Raw genomic sequence first — 20,337 nt, forward strand, 5'->3', positions numbered from 1 at the left:
GAAGTTTAAGCCTGGAAAAGTTACAAAGCAAATATAAAAATTCACCAATTGTATGTGAAAGATGCAATGTGTACAGTATAGGCTACCGATCAGGATAGATACTTTTAAAAAAAAGTGAATCTAATAAGAACTATATTATTTTCTGAGTAAACATGACAGATAATGTTTGCTGTCACAGACTGGGTGGATGGTATTGACTGCAGTCAAATAGGGAGTTACCTATTAATTAGGTCAAAATGATCATATATATATATATATATATATATATATATATATTCAATCAGCGTATTTCTCCGATGGCCAATCAGAGGAGTGTTGGAGTAGAGAAGGAAGAACTATTTTGTTCTTCTTGAACCTAATGCAGGGAATCTTAACCATGAGTCTATGAAAGGGCTTCATCCACCGGGGGGGAATGTGGGGAGAGGGAAAATATGTGACCCCTGAATTTTGTGTGAATGTTTTTTTCTGGGGAGAAGGCCCATAACATACAACAGATTCTAAAAAAGATCTGAGAATTTAAAAAAAGAGTGCTAGGAAGAATTGCTCTACAGGAAGTCAGCTCCGAAGAGCCAGCTAGGGAGACTCGGGCCAAGTGAGAGCCTGGGTGTATGAGCTCCTGGTGTGCACCCGCCTATGCATGTGAAGAGCTGAGACAGTGAGGGAGAGCGGTGTTTTGGAGTAAGAAGGAATACAGGGATTGCAAAACACTTCACGCCGTCAGAAATGAATTTTCCTTTATACTGAGAAAATCACTGCAATTAGGGTCCAAGTTATTCTACTTTAGTCTTCAAATGACTTTGTGTTGAAGGTCATAAGGTACTTTGGACTCAAATTCAAATTTGTGAACTGTTAAGGATCCTTGACGAGGGAGAATCTCCTTGATGAATGACAATTGCTCCACCTTAGGTAAATTTGCATTTAAATTACAACGGAAAGGACTAAATTTAGCTGGGTTTTCTTTTTTGTTTTTATAGATAATCCTATGGTTTTTTCCTCTGAGGAGTTAGCTATATAGGGGCTAGCTATATAGGTTTTATAGGGTTGGCTATATAGGGTCAGCAAGACAAGGTCTCTGTCTACCCGACGGCCAAGATCTGCATTCCTGGAAATATTCAGATGGTGAATGAATTGTTCAGTGCTCCACCCATGTTTGGCATCAGGTAGACAGAACTTCCCTAGGATTTTGAAAACAACAGAGAATGTTGTATAGAACATTTGCAAATCCAGGCATACAACCATCTTGGCCTTCCTTATTGACTTTCCAGTAAGTAGGTGTCCAAAGGGATAAGTGCTTGTAATGACAAATCCCGGTGAGGTATGACATCCCGAGGTACATGAACATTTGATTAGGGCAGGGTGCTATGAATTAGTACCTCTCTAGACTCTGTAGATGTGCTTTATCTTTATAAAATCTTAATTTTACAATCTATTTTTTTATCAGTCAAGGGATTTAACAGCTTTGTTCTCTATGACAGCGTTTGCAATTATAATTAAGAAATGTATTAAAACTGGAGTGAATTAATGTGAAAAATGGATGGGGGCTTGGGACTAGAAGATTTCCCCAGCTAGGTATGAAAGACTAACTCAGTCTGAGAAACGGGAGGTAGATTCCAAAGCAAAGCACAAGAATCTGAAAAATTTCGAGGACTGTCCTTATGTATTCAAATTTCCACGTTTGTGTCAACAAGAGTGTTAAATGAAAATGACCCAAGATTTTGCATGTGCTTTCACTGGTCTTGACTGTGCTCCATACATACAAGTTGTTCCATCATTGTCTCTATTCTCCCAGTCACTACTTTTCAGGTCAATGAGGTGATGAATGAGGCAAGAACTGTTTTGTGGAATAGTTTATAGAGTGGCGCCAAAGTCTTCTGGAACATAGGGAAATTTTCAGCCTAATGTCCTGAGGGCATGTGTCAGGGATAAAGCTGTCATAACCAATGAGAAGAAAGGCTCTACCAGTTTACCCAGGGAAAGGGAAACAGGTCTGTTTATCTCTACTGGGATGAGAGAGGATGTTTTCCTTTTCTAGGACTCCAGGGGACATATATTTGTGTCTTATATCCTTAGAAAGGGAGAAATAAAGCTGACTAAGCCATGGTCTATTTACTTGCTATCTTTGTGTAACTTCAAAATATGAAATACCAAAAGGTATGAATTCCTTTCAAAAGGTGCCAAAATACTTTGTACTCTCAAGAAAATTCCTAAAACAGAGGGAGAAAGCCTAAAGATGAATGCTTTAATCATTTTTTCCAATGGATTAGAGCTTTTAAGGATAAAAAAGTAATCCTTCCTCAAAATGCCACACAAACACAGACGGCCATTTCCCTTTTGATGAACTGACCACTTCAAAAGACTGGACCTGGGGAACTTAGAAAATTTAGCCTTTTGGATTTGACAACACCTCTACCTGCTAGAATGAATACTAGATATTTCTGATCAGTCTTCACAGTGGCCAGAGCAGGGGTTGAGTGACTTACCTGAGCACTCAGAAGTACTGAGATCCACGTCAGTGACAGGAATGCACCCAGGGAAGGCCACACATACAGGGATGTCAACACTTCCTTGTTCTCCAAAGCAGTGCTCAAAGGTTTCTTCAAGTACAAGTAGCCATGGTGACCTATGTCTTTGTCCCTATTCCTGCATCTTAGCTCAGTACTACAATATGGGCAACTGCATTTTCTGCTCCTTCTGGCAATGCCTTGTCTCTTCCTGTTTTCTCATTCTTGCTTTTTCCTTATCCACTAAGCAAACATAGAGATTAGAGGAGACTTACCTTAATTCCAAAATACTAACGGAGTTTCCCGAGGGAAATATTCGCCTTACAAAATTGAAGTCACCAACATACACACTACCATCAGGGCCAGAAGCTAAGGCGACGGGAGCAAAGAGTTTGTTGTTGTGGGCAGGGCCATTGCAGTTGGTGCAGGCAACACTCCGTTGGTGTCCATTACCCATTATGGTTGATATGACTGGAGGCTGCTGGGAAATGAACATATTTTCTCCATTCCCTTTATGTATGATTCCTAGATCCAAGGGAAAAAAAAAAGAATTAAAAAAATTACCACACAATATTCTCAGCGATACTTTAATTTCTCATTGTTCAAAGCAGGAAGGAGCGTTGGCCTGCTATAAAAGAAGTTGAGAGTGAAGCACATTGCCCCAGGTTTTATTTAACTGCACAGCTACAACAAACGGCAGCATAACACTTTGCCTCAGTTTGCCCATCTGTGAAATGGAGTAATATACCCAGTCCCTTTAATGTTGATTCTAAATGCCTCAATGAAGCATTTAATGACTAACTTTCAATGATCTCCTGTTCACTTTGGGCTCTGTGAATCATCCGTGGCTGATTTTTCATCTCTGGCTGGCTTTCTTCTGATGCCTGGCGCACACCTGTCTGACTTCAAACCACCCGCACTATGCAACGGGTTCCTGAAAAGGGAGTATCAGTCAATTTTAATATTAACCTTAGCAAAACACAATCAGGAAGGTAATCTACTTCTGTGAAAAGAAAAGAAATCATATTGCTAGAATGCACTTCAAAGATATAAGAAAAGGACTTGAATTTTCCACTCTTTTGGATCATATCTCACTATCATCAGTGCAGGAAATAGAGATACTGACTTATGAGAATGCTGGAAAATACTTTGCAGTCATTTTCTTTGGGCAATCTCATCCATTCTCACGGCTTTAACTCCCATCTCTCTATGCTGAAACTTTCTCCTGTCTAGAGTTTTCACCTGACATGCAATTTCCTAGTAGGTCTCTTTACTTGGATGCCTCACAGGTACCTCAAACTCAACAAATTGAAAACTGAACTCATTATTTTTCTGCACTCCCCTACCAAACCCTGCTCCTCCTCCTGGGTTCCCTACTGATCTTCCGAGTGGTATCACCAGGTGTGTATTTACCTAAGTTGGGAATGTGGGCACCACTGTGGCTCTTCTTTTCCCCACTCTCTAAACCTAATTAATTACTAAACCCCCATTGAGTCTATCTCCTAAAATATGTTGAACCAGTTTCATGGTCTCCGTTCCTACCACGACTGCTTTCGTTCAGTTTGTTTTAAGTTCTTGGTCTCCTGGTCTCCGTGCATACCCATCTCCAAACCACTGTCCACACTCCTGCCATAGAGATTGTTTCAATCTGTGGCTTAAAACCTTTTAATAGTTCCATATCCTCTGTGGAGTAAGGAGTCCATTCCTTATTATTAAGGAATACAAAGTCCTTCATGATTTGGCTCTTGCCTCCTTCTTCAGCCTTCTGTCTCATCGCCCTCTCATGTGTATCCTGAGCTTCAGCTACAGCAAACTATTTACAAGTATTTTCACATGCTTCCATTCCTCTCTGCTTTTTTTTAAAAAATATTTATTTATTTATTTATTTATTTATGGCTGTGTCGGGTCTTCGCTGTGGCACGTGGGCTTCTCTCTAGTTGCTGTGCAGCATGTGGGATCTTAGTTCCTCGACCAGGGATCGATCCCGCGTCCCCTGCACTGGAAGGTAGATTCTTAACCGCTGGACCACCAGGGAAGTCCTTCCTCTCTGCTTTTGTACTTTGCTAGTCCCTCTATCCTGAATGCCTTCCTCATCTTGTTTGCTTGGGAAACTCTTACCTATCCTCCAAAGCTCAGCTCAGTTCTTCCCCAATGCTCTATCCAGCCAGAATTAGTTACTTGCTCCCCTGTATGTGCAGTTTTCCATAGCTCTATTATAACACTTGCCACATGTATGATACAGTTTTCATTACTTCTCTATCTTCCCCATTAGAACATGAGCTCCTTGAAGGCACACCCTCTGTCTTACTCCTTCCTGCGTTTCAGTGCCCATCCCTGTGGCCAAGTTGTTATAAGTGCTCAGTAAATGTTGAAAACAGGCTTTGAGTCTCTTATAGTTTCCTTGTCCAAATTCCAATGATTTTGAAAACCTGCTGAGCCTGGGCAGAAAACCCAAGGAACAAGTACTGCTGTGCTAAATAGCTCAAGTCTGCCCAGAATGAGCCAGGACAGGTAAAAAAAAAAAAAAAACAAAGCCATGTGGTGAGAAGGCATGCCAATGTGTCAGGCTGAAGTAACTGACAGCAAATGAATGAATGCAGTTATCCTGTCCAGTCTTATTTTTTCTCCCATGACCCCTACTATCTATCTCCTCGGACTACCTGTTACTCTCCCTAAACATTTCCTGAAATGTCTCCCTCAGTTTTCTTCCAACTTTTAGTCCCACAGTCCTACAACAGAAACTACTGATCACTCTGAAATAGAAACGTTGCTGGCAAAAATAGATAAGAGGGTAAAACATGCACAAAACCATGGCACCAAATATGAACCTGGAAGGAGCCTTCCAGGAAACAGAAATCCCATACTTATATAGCCTTTGGATTTCAAATCTAAAGTAATTTTACTTTCCCTCCCAAGGTGATTTCTGGCTATTTTTTCAACATATGTTCTGCAGGAGCAGCTATGAGCTTATGCCCCAACAAATTGGTCTTTTATTGTAGAACCATGAGATAGATATCTTGAGGCTCACTACTTTCTTATTTATTTTATTAATAACTTTATTAGGCAGTAAAGAAATTTCTTAAGATTTAGAATAGTTAATTAAGTTAGATTAATAGGATGGAATTTCATTTCTCAAAAAACACTTCATTGCAATGTGATCAATACTGCAATTTAAATGAATTGGGAGAAAGTGAATGAGAACTGGCATGACAGTTGCACAACATCATTGAAAAGAAATCTGATGATCACTCACTGAATATCCTACCAATGAGACTATGATATGTTCTTTAATAAATGAGAAAACCAACTGTTTAGCATGTCAGTATTTCAGCAATGCACTACAGGGTATATCATTCAAAAATATTTCCAATTATGGGCTTGGAAATAGCAGATTTGCTATTAAAATCTATTTTCACAGATAGATCTCCATTTTTTTTATATCAATATAATGGTATAGTTAACAATTACCTTCAAAATGACATGTTATTACCAGGCTCCTGGCAATTTAAAAACTAAGATGGCTATTCTAAACCATTCTTCTAAGCCTGCAATTCTAAAACTCCTCTTTTCTATTAGAAAGCCCAGCACTCCATCAAAGAAGAAGAATGATTAAAGGAAATAAAACATAAGGCAATGTACTTTCTGATTACATCTCAACAATTGATGTCTTGCTTTCATGCAAGGTACTAAAGTGCCCGTGTACTGAAATTACCATTCCTGTTTAAAGCTGAAGCAATCAAAACAAAAATGGGCAAACCCCTTTTGTATTGCCCTGGAAAGATAGATCATTTTGAAGGGTGTTTTTGTTGTTTCAAGAATCTGTTTAACCTTCCATTACATAGAACCGGGGCATACCATCTAGCAACAATGATTTAACACCAATTCTTCTGCAAAAGGTTGCTTTGAAAATATTTTGTTTATGTTCCTGGAAATCTTGATCAATTACTGCTGCCTCCTTTCCAGTTTATTCTGCCACACACGCTCATTTTGAAAACAGAATCAAATGATCCTGAGACTACACACATTATTTATATGAAGGCCAACTTCCTGCTAAGGATTGGGTGTCTTGTTTACAGTCAACAAAGAAACCCCACCGGCTGGAGCCTTACAGCACATTTTCTCCCCCAAGTTTTCCTTTTCTCTGCCAAAAAGTCAAGTCTGTTGTACAGTAAGTTAAGCATACTTTTAAACACACTACTCATATCTTCCTGCTACCTTGCTCAGAACTTCTTTTGAAGCTTGTAAGTAAGTTTGAAATAAAAATTCCCCTTGGGAGCCAGTGGGTGGTGCTTTATGCTGATTTCAAAGAAGAAACCATTTTTCAGGCTTATGAACAACATGGGACCCAATACATATTTCTCTTAGGACTTGACTGAGAGGATATAAACACAAACTGGGAGATATGCCAACGTGATCAATGGAAATTTACTTGTCCTCCCACTAAAACCATTTGCCGACAAACTACTGGCCTATCTTGGAGGCTAAGTTAAAGGAAATTCTTTATCCATTTCAGACAGATGACAATACCTAATTAGAATCCTGGATTGTTTTTTCTAATAATTTTAAACACTCAACTGGCATAATTTTAAAGAACTGATTTATCTTAAAAGAATAAATATGTACTCTCTGTAATCACTAAGAAGATGCATTTTGAAGGAATAGTATTGAAAAACACAAGTTCCTAGTTTTTTTTTTAATCTCACAGTGAAAGCAGGAACCATCTCGATATATCAGGCATAATATTTGGAAACAATGCTCCACAACCAATGGTTAATTGTCAGGTAAATACAATTGCTGCAACTGAAATGACAAATGGTCTGAAAACACTGCCTACTAGAAACTACCTGCTGCATAATGATTTTGGAGCCAGAGAAAAACTGCAGAATTGAATGGCAGCAGACATCCAATCTAATTACAGGTGTCTTTTTAACCAGCGAGAGGAAATTGGGGGAAGATAGATTCTTGTTTCTAATCTGCTATCTGTCTCAGATCAAAAAAGCGGGGTGCCTAAAGAGTTAGGCTCTGGCCTTAATCAGTCAGAAAAGACTGTCTGACCTGAGGGGGAAAGAGCATTGCTTTCTAATTGGTCCTCTCAAAGCTGCTCCTTCACACTTATCATTCCTGCTTCTAAAACTGCATTTATGGGTGGGATTTAGATTCTGAAAATGTCCCAAGAGAGGTGTTCGTGTCCAAGGGCAGGCTGAAAGGCACTGGCAGAGCTGCCTTCAGATCTGTTTCCTGGCAAGTGTGACCAGTTCTTGGTTAGAAATACAATGTGCCTACAAATGAGATGATAAAATGAACAAATCTTCCTTTAAAAAAATCTATCTTAAGTAAGGTTTCTTTCTCAGAATAAAATTCTCAGAAAGAGACAGAAAGTAGATTTAGTGGGGTTGGGGTGAGTACAAAGGATCTTTTGGGGTGATAAAAATATTCTAGGGTTTCCCTGGTGGCACAGTGGTTGAGAATCCGCCTGCCAATGCAGGGGACACAGGTTCGAGCCCTGGTCTGGGAAGATCCCACGTGCCACGGAGAAACTAGGCCCGTGAGCCACAATTACTGAGCCTGCGCGTCTGGAGCCTGTGCTCCGCAACAAGAGAGGCCACGATAGTGAGAGGCCCGCACAACGCGATGAAGAGTGGCCCCCGCTTGCCGCAACTAGAGGAAGCCCTTGCACAGAAACGAAGACCCAACACAGTCATAAAAAAAAAAACAAAAAAAAATTCTAAAACTCTGTGGTGGTGATGGTTGCACAACTCTACCATTTACTACAAATCATTGAAGTGTACACTTAAAATGGGTAAATTTTGTGGTGTATAAGTTATACTTCAGTAAAGCTGTTAAAAAGATTCCCAGAAATGACTTGGTACCTATTACGTAAAAACCAATTACTGGTGAATTAGGGGTGAAAAGGACACATTTGTGGAAATCGGGGGGGGCCCCTAAAGCCAACTTTCTGAATGGCTCCCCTCTGTTCTGAATTTTTAAACCTGGGTGAAGCAAATGGTAAGAGAATATAGGACTGGGAGCACACAGCTGGGGGCTGGCTGGACTGAGGTCATTTCCACTTTGTGTTTAATGTCAATGACAGGCATTTGAAAGAGACAATCCACACAAGCCAATAAAAGTGAGTGGAAAAGAAATGGCTGCTTAAAATGTCAAACTCTTTCAAATCAAAACAAAAAACCTAATAATTTAATAAGTGGCATCTGCCCTTTCGTTTTTATACTTTTAAAACTGTGATTCTCCTTTTGACAACAGAAAAAAAGTTGACATTTTATATCCGTGCCTGAATCTTTGCTCTTAAAAAAAACAAACAGTTGGAAGTGGAATTTAGGATCTTCCTTGAATGGGGGGAAGGAGGTATAACAAGGGCATATAGCAATGGACTCCATCTTCAGGGCCCACACTGGGACTCTGGTAGGTGGTCTCATTCTGTGGTTGAAGCAAACCTGGTTAGCTTTGCCGATCAAAATTTCCCAGCCTGTGTGGCTGGTTGGATTGGTTGATTTAACTACGGTGCAAATGAATAAGACCATAGGTGTGGTTATAAAACGGATCTCTTAGCCTTGGTCAGTTCATGGCTTTACAAGATAACCCGGCCTTAGCCAGCTATTTCACAAAGGTAAGAGGGATACAAGGGCAGCTGGATGGGAGGGTGTAGCTGTCTCATATATACATTCATTTCCCCAGTCCTGGAGAAATAACCCAAAGTACACATTCTACTAAAGGTTGGTCAGAATCTGCCTCTTTAGATGAAAAGGAATATGATTTCACAGTGAAAACTTACCAGTAGATGTTCAAATGACGCTGGATGGAAACACCAACGGTTGGTTTCCCAGCAAAAGGAGGTGAAGTGACTTGGATGAAGCATTTATAACCAGGGTAGCGAAATCAGTTTGTCTGAGAGAAGCGTGGACTTAAGGGCCACCTCTGGTCTCCTCTCCTGATTTATTTAACATTTAAATTACAAACTAGGAGAAAGTGACAGCAGGAAAAGTGGTATAAAGAAGGCAAAGGTTGAAGATGTGTCCTGATTCTCACTGCTTTTCCCTCTTTCCTAAGTCCAGGACTTAGGAGGCTTAAAACTAAGTGGAGTCCAGAGCTGTACTCTTTTCCCAGATTCTTTCTCTTCTTCCCCTGTGTTCCTCTTACCGCTTTTTCTCTATTACCCATTACTGTCCCTTTACTCTACCCCTAGCTTCTTACTGCATATACTGACATTTATGTGGATAAAAAACTGGCGTAGAGAAAGAGCACACGGACAGCTCTTGGCCACTTACCGTGAGCCCTAGGGGAAAGTAACGTGACTCAGCTTCAGAGTCTTGATTTTTTAATGGGGTTAAGGCCACACTGCAGGGTTGTTGTGTTTAAACTGGGACAGAGTTCACTAAAACTCTTTGAAAACTGTATCACTTAGATGATTCATTAATTCTAAGATGCACATTTTGCTTCCTATTTTCACATCTCTGGAATAAGTATGTATCTTGCAATCAACGTGTGTCATTGTTTAATTGACAGCATTTTCCATAAAATAGTGGTGTACTTATAATCGGTGTCTTAGATCATATGAAATACGGCAATTATTATTCCAATTTTTAGAAGTTGGTTACAATGTTAGATAAACTGGTTAATCACTTGGGATAGCACAGTAATGACAGATGATTTTTTAAAAATAAATGTATTTATTTTTGGCTGCAGTGGGTCTTTGTTGCTGTGTGCGGGCTTTCTCTAGTTGCGGCGAGCGGGGGCTACGCTTCGTTGCGGTGCATGGGCTGCTCATCGCGGTGGCTTCTCTTGTTGCGGAGCACAGGCTCTAGGCGCGCAGGCTTCAGTAGTTGTGGCTCGCGGGCTCTAGAGCGCAGGCTCAGTAGTTGTGGTGCACGGGCTTAGTTGCTCCGTGGCATGTGGGATCTTCCTGGACCAGGGCTCGAACCCATGTCACGTTCATTGGCAGGCGGATTCTTAACCACTGTGCCACCAGGGAAGCCCCGACAGATGATTCTTAAAACCCAGTTTCATATAACTTTGTGAAGAGGTCTCACTCTACTAGCACTAATTTGAAATCAGATCCATTTGAAAAGAAATATAATGTGGTCATCTCTAGGTGGTGGACTTAAAAGTACTTTTTTCCTTGTACTTTTCCAGATTTTCTGCAATAAGTATTACATATATATGTATATAGCATTAGGAAAATAGTATTAATAAATATCAAAAAATGTGCTTACCACTTTGAGGATTCAAAATATGATGCTTATTCAATGACCAGCCTCCTAGGTTAGAAGCATCCATCTCGAAACCTTGTAAGATAACTGTCCTTTTTTCCCAGAGAATAAAGTCGGGGCACATTTCATATTCATATCCCACAGACACTGCAAACAAAGAGTTAATAACACATTAGAACATTTAAAAAGATTTGCTTCATTTTTGCACTGGTTGGTAAGCCTCTGGATAACACATTTGCTATTGAATTCTGATTTGGGTTGAAATTTGACCACAAATACTTTTCACCTAGCATAGCATCGGGCATCCAAAAGTGACCAGTCAGTGCATATTGGATAAATATATGAATGAGTGACTCACTGAGGCTGTCATTAGGTATGCACCATATGTTTTGGACATCAAGCTTTAGTATGGGCTTTTGGGTAAAAGGCTGTGTTGTAAAACTGAAGAAATAAGCTCCCTGAAGGCTTAAGCTGTGGTGATACAATTTCTTTCTTTACCTTTGTAGTAGAAGTGCAGGGAAAGTTGTTTTCTGATCTCTCTGGAGTGCAAAATGCACTTAGGAAGCTGGCTTTGGAGTACTGGGTCACTTATACAACAACTGACTACACATGAGACTAATAAAAATCGATTCGCCCATTTATATTTTCTCCCATGCTAACTGGCCTTTAGTTTGCCAAGAAGTCTGAGTTTGCTTAGAGTGCTACAAGCACTGTGAGTGTAAATTCCACTTTGTGCATGTTAGACTTTGGTTTCTAACCAATGGTACATCACCCAACATTTGGCTCCAACCCTTATGAAGCACGGATGTCGTGCATTAAACTGGGAACCCCTGTATGCCGCTAAAATGGGAAGTGCAGAATGTGATAACTTGGGTGCCTCTGCTCCACTGAAATATGTAGAACTCAAGCATACCAAGTCCCAACCATTTTCTCAGTTGGTAAATCTGCTTACCTGTTGGAACCCCAGAGTTCTGATTCTTGAATTTAAAATGCTTTGTGTCCTCATAATGTTCTAAGCCTGAGAGTATTGGCTCATTACACTGCAGACCCCAAAGCTGCTTTTCCCCCTTTCTGGCAGCTTAAAATATCCCTAGCTGGTCATGTGCCATTGCTTTCGAGTACCTGCCTCTACCTGACTCTTCAGATGCCCCTGAAGAACTCATTTCTTTTTTTGTCATCTGGTTATGAAAACTGGTAATGAAAATGTGTGCTTAAACAATGCCAGCACAATAGGTCCTAAGAGGAAAAATTCAAGCAGACTAGTTTTGGATTTGGGCATTAGGTGAAGAGAAAAGATGGTAATTTTAGTCCAACTGATTTATGAGTGCATGTGCATGTGTGTGTGCAAGCACATGCACAGATAAGCCAAAAAGTCCTTATGATTGTGAATATACAACTCGTTACCTTTGGGGGTCATCTGTGGCCAATTTTAAACCACAGGCTGACTTCTCTTTGTTCCCCCTCCATCAAAGCTTTAATAGGGATCAGGACCATCTTCACGGGTGTGTGACTTAACGCAGTCACACAGGGGCCCATGCTTAGAAGGGCCCCATACTTGGTTTAATGTTCTCCTGTCACTGTCTTGAAATCCTTAATACATTTTTAACAAGAGGCTGGGTATTTTCATTTAACACTGGGCCCTGCAAATTATGTAGCTGGTCCTGATGGGGATGCCCTTCTACCCTGCCATCAGCTGGTGAAGACTCTTGGAATGCAAACTCATTTTAGTATTAGCCCTAACCAAGCACTATTAGCAAGGGAGATCAATAGGGAGCAGGAAAGACTAATCATACAGTGGAAATGATTTCTAAAGGGAAATTAGTTTGGGATCATCTGGTTCAATGCTGTTCTCTATTAAGATGGATAGAAACACAGAATTTCAGTGGTGAAGAGGATCTCAAAGGTAATCTAGTTCAGGTTACACGTGTGGCACAAATCATCGCTGTCTACAATCTCCTTGATATCTTATCATGTCCCCAGTGCTTTGCTAAAACAACTCTGGTATAGTGGAAATAACTGGTTTCAGACCTAGAGTCAGAAAAGACTTCAATTCTTGGGTCTGCCATTAACTAGCTGTGTGGTTGCAGGCATGTTATTCTCCATCTCTGGGAGTCTGTTCTTCATTGGTAACAAAGGAGGGGGAGAGAGGATGGACTAGAATTGGTGGTTCTTAGACCCTTTTGGGTCAGGGAAACTTTTGTTATGAATGTGATAAAAGTTATGGACCTTCCTCCTAGAAAAACGCATATGCACACAAAATTTTTTATATAATTCTAGGGGGTTCACTGATCTCCTGCAATCTAAATAAAGGTCTCAGATCAAAGACTGCTGTACTAGATAATTCTTATAGTCCCCCTTTAGCATTTCACTCTATGATTCTAAAGTGCATTCTTTCAAGATTGTATTTGATCAGTTCAAGTTGGGGAATCAAACCCAAAAGCCAAAGAGAGCACTGTATCTCATGTTGGAAAAATCAGGGGGTGAGAAAGCACACTTAGGGCCATGTTGGTGTGAAGAATAACACAGTTTCTGCTTCTCTTGCCAACACTTAAAAGTCTTGATTAATAAATAATCACAACGATAATGATTACAAGTTCCCTTAAAGCCACATCTCCTTCCCTGCTATTGTCAGGATCTGCCTCTTATACATTTTAAGCCTGATGTGCTCCCCTAGAATCTCTTCTCCGGAAGGTGATTGTGCAGTTTTGCAAATAAGCAGTGTGCCCTGGTGACCTCTGATGGTGGTTTGGAGCCTGCTTTTTCCCTCTCAGGAACAAAGATCCTCCCACCTCTGTGGCAGGAAATGCTTATATAAAGTATCCTCAGTGCAATGGTAATGAGACATCCTCTTCACCTCCTCATGTCTGGATTGCTCTCTAGCCCACAACAAAAAAGTGCACTGGCTGCAAACCCCACAATTATATTATTTTTTCCCCTAGTCATAGCAAATAGCAACAAGGCGGCCACTTAATAAGTTCCCTCTAATTTTTATTAGATTTACTTTCTCCTGAGAAAGCTCTATGAGCTAATAAAGTTATGATTTATACTTAAGACTTGTCCAAAATTCCAACTGACTTTAATGAGAATGGCTGTGTGTCGGGGTATTTTTGTACGTGGCTCCTTGCTCAGAGTAACAAGGCAAGGTTTCTTCCTGACAGCAGCCGCTTTAACAGAATCCTGGAACTTGCAGTCGGTGCATGAGAAGGCAGACGTTTCACCCCACGGAGTTGAGCTGCTCTCCAAATGCACGAGGAACTGGCAAATACAGTAGCAACCAATCCTAGACTTCCTCTCACGGAAGCAGACTGTAACGCACTGAACGCCTACTCTTTTTCATATAATTAAATATGGGGGATAAAAGGGCTACTCAGGGGCTGGCACTGAACAGGCTGAGCCCCGACATTACACTCTGCCTGGTACTGTGACAGCTGGGTCTCAGTTAAATAAGCAGAGTGGACCCACTACCACTTCCCAGGTGGCCTGGTGCCTATCACATCTGATCATCAACACAGCATGGTGTAGACAAAGGATTCGGCCTCCGGCATTCTGGAGTGGGGCCTGGGAAGAACAGTGTAATAGGAAGGAAAGAATAATTATTCATCAACATTTCAGAGGCGCTATGGAGGATAGACCAGTCTGGCAGTGAGTGAAGATAGGTGGGGAAGGAGGGGGTCCCAGGCTATACTTCCCAGGGGCTGGTACAGTGGTCCCATGCTGGTGTGTACATATTGGGAAGGCATTTGAGAAAGAGCCATTAATATGGCAGAATACTTTCTCGGAACCATGTGACTGCCTCTCTTGTGACACCCTTAATTCCGTCTGGATTTCTGTCTTCCCATATTCTCTCCCTCACCTTGACACAGAGATATTAATGGGATGTTCCTTAACCAAGAGTCACTGATTGTCAAGATAGCCTTGCTACTTTTGTAGAGGACGCCGTTCTCTGGTCACAGGATTTGCACCTGACTTCACTGTTAGTCATCTTGCAACAACACTGGCTTATAAAGAAGACTTTATTCTACTGGCTTATAAAGAAAGACTGCAGCTTGCTCCCCCAAAGCCATTTGACATTAGAAAAATAGTAACTGGATTGCACTCTACTTATCAGAGCGGCAGCATTAGTGTGATGCGGGGACTGCAAGAAGGCGGAGGGCCACAGTGCTCCTGACACCCGATTTAGTGACTGTGACATTCACCTATAAGGGCTGCGATAGGAGACGGACATTAAATAGCCAAGGTAAAGATGCCATGCAATGAAGCTGATGTGCAAAATATGACAAGATTAAGCAGATGATTTTCAACAGCTTCAGGCTAAGGCTTCAGAATTCATAATGGTTGCATTTATGAAGGCAATATATAATTAAAAGTAGTCTGATAGTCAGTGTGAGAAACTTATGTTACCTTCATGAACTCAAGGAACATCTAAAAATAATTTCATCACATTTAACAGGTAAGTAACAACAAGATCGAAACCTTCTTATCGAAAAGAAATCATTAAATAGAACAAGAAATATTTCCCATTCTTTTAAAATAGTAGATTAACATAAAACAACAACAATAAAAGACGAGAGGCCTAACAAACCAAATGAAGGCCACGGCCACAATAGACAAAAACTACAGATAAAATGCTATCTACTGAGAACGGGTACCTGCTCCCAGAATGACTTCTACTTTCTCCTATTCTCTAGTGATTTCTCATAGGATAGGATAACCCCAGAGACTCCTCAATTTGACACACTGCCCAGGGGCCTGAAATGCTTTGTTTATCTATTATTCCTGGCTTACTAAGAGTGTCAGAATCAGGTGATGAATTTTTACCAAGTGCCTTTTCAGTACTTATGGAGATATTCACATAGTTTTCTCCTGTAATCTATTGAGGTGGTAAATTATAGCAATACATTTCCTAACGCTGAACCATCTTTGAGGTCCTAAAATACACTCTACGGTACTTGGTTATGATGTATTATCTTTTTAATGAGTCACTGGATTTGATTTGGTAATATTTTACTTAGGATCTGCACCTTACCAGTTTACAAAAATAACCCTACCAGTTTAAACATCATAGTGCTAAAAGCGACACAGTAGTTGAATGAAGAGAAAATACAGGTAGAAAAGGTAAAAAGCACCCAGGAGTGAGGTGGCCACAGAGCGCTTCGGCCAAGAGGTCCTGTACACTGACAACTTACCTTATGAATTTTTTTTTTTCGGGCTGCTTTGTCCGAGCCTAGCTGCATAAAAGCGAACCCGGAACCCAGATGACCTGTGTACCACAGAAGGCAGGGTGAACAAATTCACGATATTTAATGAGTACCTCCTGTTGTCAGGCACTGGGGATGTGAGAACGAACAAGACGGAACAAGACAGCACTCCCCCCGGTGGAGCTCACGTTGCTCACATTCTAGTGAGAGGAACAAATATGAAACAAGACAACACGCACACACACAAATCATGATAACTGCTATGGTGGGAAAGTACAGCGTATTATGAGACAGTGTAACAAGGGAATTTAAGTTGGAATGGGAAGACAAGGGAAAGCCTCTTCATGTAGAAGGGGTTTACCTCATGAAGAACAGGGAAGAACATTCTAGGCAGAGAGCGTGGCATGTGGGCAAGGCTTTGAGGTTTCATATCTTTGGGAGATTGAAAGAAGGTCAGGGTGGCTAGACAGTCAGTGTCTGGGCAGTGCATCAAAAACAAATGAAGAACAACCCCTTCCCCTTCCCCTTCCCCGCTCCCCCGCCCCTCACCCAGTACGAAAGAAAACAAAAGGTTACTATCTTCTAGCAGTATTTAGGCATTTTTCTTTGGGAGGGGGTTTAGGAAATAGATTCACCTTGAAAATGGACTAGTTATCCTTTGAAACAATGTGATTGATTAAAGGGGATGCAATATTGCAATGGAAAGAAAGGTGCTGGTTATTTAATGACTCAGCAAACCTTCGCTGAGCAGTTCTATGTGCCAGGCAGGTGATTTGCTAAGCACTGAAGATACAGTGGATATTACACAGGGCAGGATAATTCGTCATGTCAGAGAGGCCATACCCTGAAGTGTTACCTGCCTTTTGGAACTTTCATCCATGGCCTCCTTAAAATAATATCACCTTACATTTGCATAACACCTAACAGTTAAATACATTTTTGTGTATATTACCTAATTTGAAGACTCACGCAAGCTCATGAGGAAGATATACTTACTCCCATTTGATAGATGAGATAATAGACTCAGAAGTGACTAGTCCAAGGTCATCTGACTAGTAGTAAATGGCAGAACCAGAGCTCAAACCCAGTCACTTCTTAGCAAGTGCTTTTTACCTCTATGCTAGATCACAGCTATTAGGGGAAAGACCCATGATTCAGAAGTGCTTTAAATAAATAACCTTTTATTTTCTCTGAATTTAAGGTGTAAGGATTGGAAGCTAGGGATAACCTTGAAGTAGAAGCTCCATGTATCCTGGTTGGCCCAAAACAGTATCCAGTTATGCTATTGTTAACAGCATCCTCTTTCACTCTCAAGAGTATCTTGGTTTGAATGACAAATTATATATATGGTCACCTAATCTTGAAGAGATATTGCCATAATGCCCTGAGATGGGTTGGTAGAGGGGACTGGGAGGCAAGAACAGTCATAAATGCTGACTTGGAAAATAAACCATATGGTTTGGTAAATCATTTAATTTTTCTGTCTCTTGACTATATTACCTTGCCAATGGCTTTCAAATTCTTATGCCTGAAAGTCATTTAATTGTGACCCAACACACATGTAAAGATACACACACATACACACACGTATAAGAGAAAGAAAGTTTTCCAAAACCAGACTCTCTTCATATTTTTACATTCTGATCTATTCTATTCTATTCTATTCTATTCTATTCTATTCTATTCTATTCTATTCTATTCTATTCTATTCTATTCACTTATGTTCTATTCCATTCCATTCCATTTTATTCCATTAAAAAATATTGATTGACTCACCAAATGGATTTCACAATCTAATACTGGGTGTGACCAGCAGTTTGAAATGGGCACAGACCACTTGCTTACCAGAGTGTCAATCAAGGGCCATTTAAAAACCCTGGTAAGCTCTAGGTACTCTTTGGAGGGCCGATCTCACATTTTATCAGAAATATTAAAATGGATACAACCCACAACCCATATCCAACATTAAACACATTTCATGTGTAAGTGTGAAAATTGAGTTGGAGTTGACAAGCTGACATAATGCTCCATTTTGCAGACATTTATTTAAACGGTTTATTAATGTTGATTCCTGGTTTTCTTTGCACATTTTGGTGCCAATAAATTTATTTTTCAGGTTGTGAAGATTTTTGTAGGTCCTTGAAAAACTCATATCCTTGGTGCTGTGCCTATAAAGCTGAATGGATAAAACAGCCCTGCTCTCAGTTAATGATTACGAATTCATGAGTGGAGAGAAATGATGAAAGATTATTATCTCTGCTAGCTTCTTTGACAGAAAGCCACTGGGGCGTTGAATTGGGTACTCAGTAAAGTGGGTTGGTCCCTTTAGTGAAGACAGGCAGCAGTAAAAGGCATGCAGAACTCAGGACTGGGAGACCCGAGTTTGAATCCCTGCTCTGGAAAGGTCTTTCGTCAAGTCACTTGTTCTTTCTGAACCTCAGTTTCCCGCTCTGTAACATGAAGCTCATATTCATCGTGCCATACCTATCAGGCAGGAGTGTTATAAGGATTAAAATGAGAAAATGTATGTGAAAGAACTTTGTAAATTGTAAAGCACTACCCATTTATTATCGAAATATTCAGTGGATGCTATTTTTGTGGCTGCCCAGCCTGCTTAGGTTTTACTGAAGGGAAATTTATGAACACTAAAGCGTCGTTCTTGGGGATGTTTTGTGTGCACAAAGCAAACTTAGCTTAGCACCTATTACCATTAATGTTCCCCTGTTTCTCTCTAACACAATTTAGACAGACTCCGTTGCGTCGTGAACCTTTAGGAAGTCTAGTTCTCCCTGAAACACCACTCTTTCTTGCCAAACTACTGTACTAAATAATTATGCAATTGTTGTTGCCAATAACCTTGAAGAAAAATAGAATTGTTTATAGCAGTGCTACTAAAGGCGGACGGCTGATTTCCTGCACTTCCAGGGCTCCAAACCACTGCAGTTTAATTTAATTAAAATGAAGAGCAGGCAGAATGCATTATTATATATTGATAAGGTATGCGGACACAGGCGGACATAGGGAATTATTTTGACAAAATTCATATAATGGATGCAGATCAGAGCCCCTGAACAAGCCAGTTTGTCAAATTAAATAAGCCGTCTTTAGAATTTTAACAGCACTGTGAACTTAAAAATGATTTTTTTTTACACTGTTTTGCAAGCAGCAGAGTTGGGAAAGAAACTAAATAATATACAATGATTTCCAGACATCATACCTTATTTAGAGCCAGAGAATAAAGTACTAAGGCCAAATTATTTCAAATGCTCACATGGAGTTTTTAGCAGGGGAGTCTTGTCTGTGTATCAGACAACAAAATCTTTAAGCCGGATGAACTAGTGATTGTGGTTTTTGTATCGCAACCCTGAGGGAGATTTTATTCTTCTTCCACTTGATCAATATTGTACTTGGATTAATCAATCTTATCAGCTGCCATTGATACTTCTCCAAGGAATTAGTTCACACAACCTCTGTTGGTAATTTATTCACTCTGGTATTATCCCTCTAGTTGCAAAATCTGTGTCATTGTAAAAACTGGTGGGATACCCTAGGATCTCAAGTACTCCTTTTCTCATTTTGCCTGTCTCTCAACAATCTATTCTTCTTTTGTGACACTCTAGCCCTTAGAGATCACACCAATTTCCCACAGCTGAGCCATGGGAGAAATAAGAGTCCCACATTTCACACTAAAAGTGGGCATTTCAACTTAGATATTCACCATCATTTCAAATTCAGCTTGTTTAAATCTGATCTCTTTCTCCATCACCCAGAAACGGGTGGGAGAGGTTCATATTTAACTGGCATGGGAAGGAAGAAGAGTGGGAGACCTTCCAAGCCAGAGTTTTAATCAAAATCCTAGCTATGACTGGGGCTGTAAGAATAGTGGTCAAGGTTTGTTTCCTATTGCTGCTGTAACAAATTATGACAAACTTAAAGGCTTCGAACAAGACAGATTTATCATCTTATAGTTAAGGAGGTCAGAAATCTGAAAAGGGTCTCACTGAGCTAAAATCAAGGGGTCAGTGGGATGAGTTCCTTCTGGAGGCTCCAAGGGAGAATCCATTTCCTTGCCTTTTCCAGCTTCTAGAGGCCACCCACATTCCTTGGTCCTTGGCTCCCTGCTTTTATCCTCAAAGCCAGCAAAACTGCATCTTGCTGTGCCTTTCTTCTATAGCTATATTATCCTCTAACTCTGACCTCCCCTCTGCCTTCCTCTTCCACTTTTAAGGGCCCTTGTGATGACAGTGGGCCCACCCGGACAATCCAGGATAATCATTCCATCTCAAGGTCAGCTGATTGGCATCCCTAACCCCATTTGTAACCTTAATTATCTTTTGCCATGTAACATAATATATTTACATCTTTGGGAGGTGGTGGCTATTATTCTACCTACCAAAAGCCTATACTAGGATT

At 40.5% G+C, this 20,337-nt stretch overlaps 1 protein-coding gene across 1 annotated transcript in view; it reads right to left on the minus strand.

The window, feature by feature from the left end:
* Positions 1–20,337, minus strand: part of TENM1 (teneurin transmembrane protein 1) — a 786,103-nt gene that overhangs the window by 111,041 nt on the left and 654,725 nt on the right. The window contains exons 21-22 of the mRNA XM_036840114.1: positions 10,730–10,873; positions 2,777–3,026 (exon numbers count right to left, since the gene is read on the minus strand). Of these exons, the coding sequence (XP_036696009.1) occupies positions 2,777–3,026; positions 10,730–10,873 (394 nt within the window). The remainder of the gene's footprint in view (positions 1–2,776; positions 3,027–10,729; positions 10,874–20,337) is intronic.

The sequence above is a fragment of the Balaenoptera musculus genome, chromosome X (assembly GCF_009873245.2).
Source record: "Balaenoptera musculus isolate JJ_BM4_2016_0621 chromosome X, mBalMus1.pri.v3, whole genome shotgun sequence".
NCBI lineage: Eukaryota > Metazoa > Chordata > Mammalia > Artiodactyla > Balaenopteridae > Balaenoptera > Balaenoptera musculus.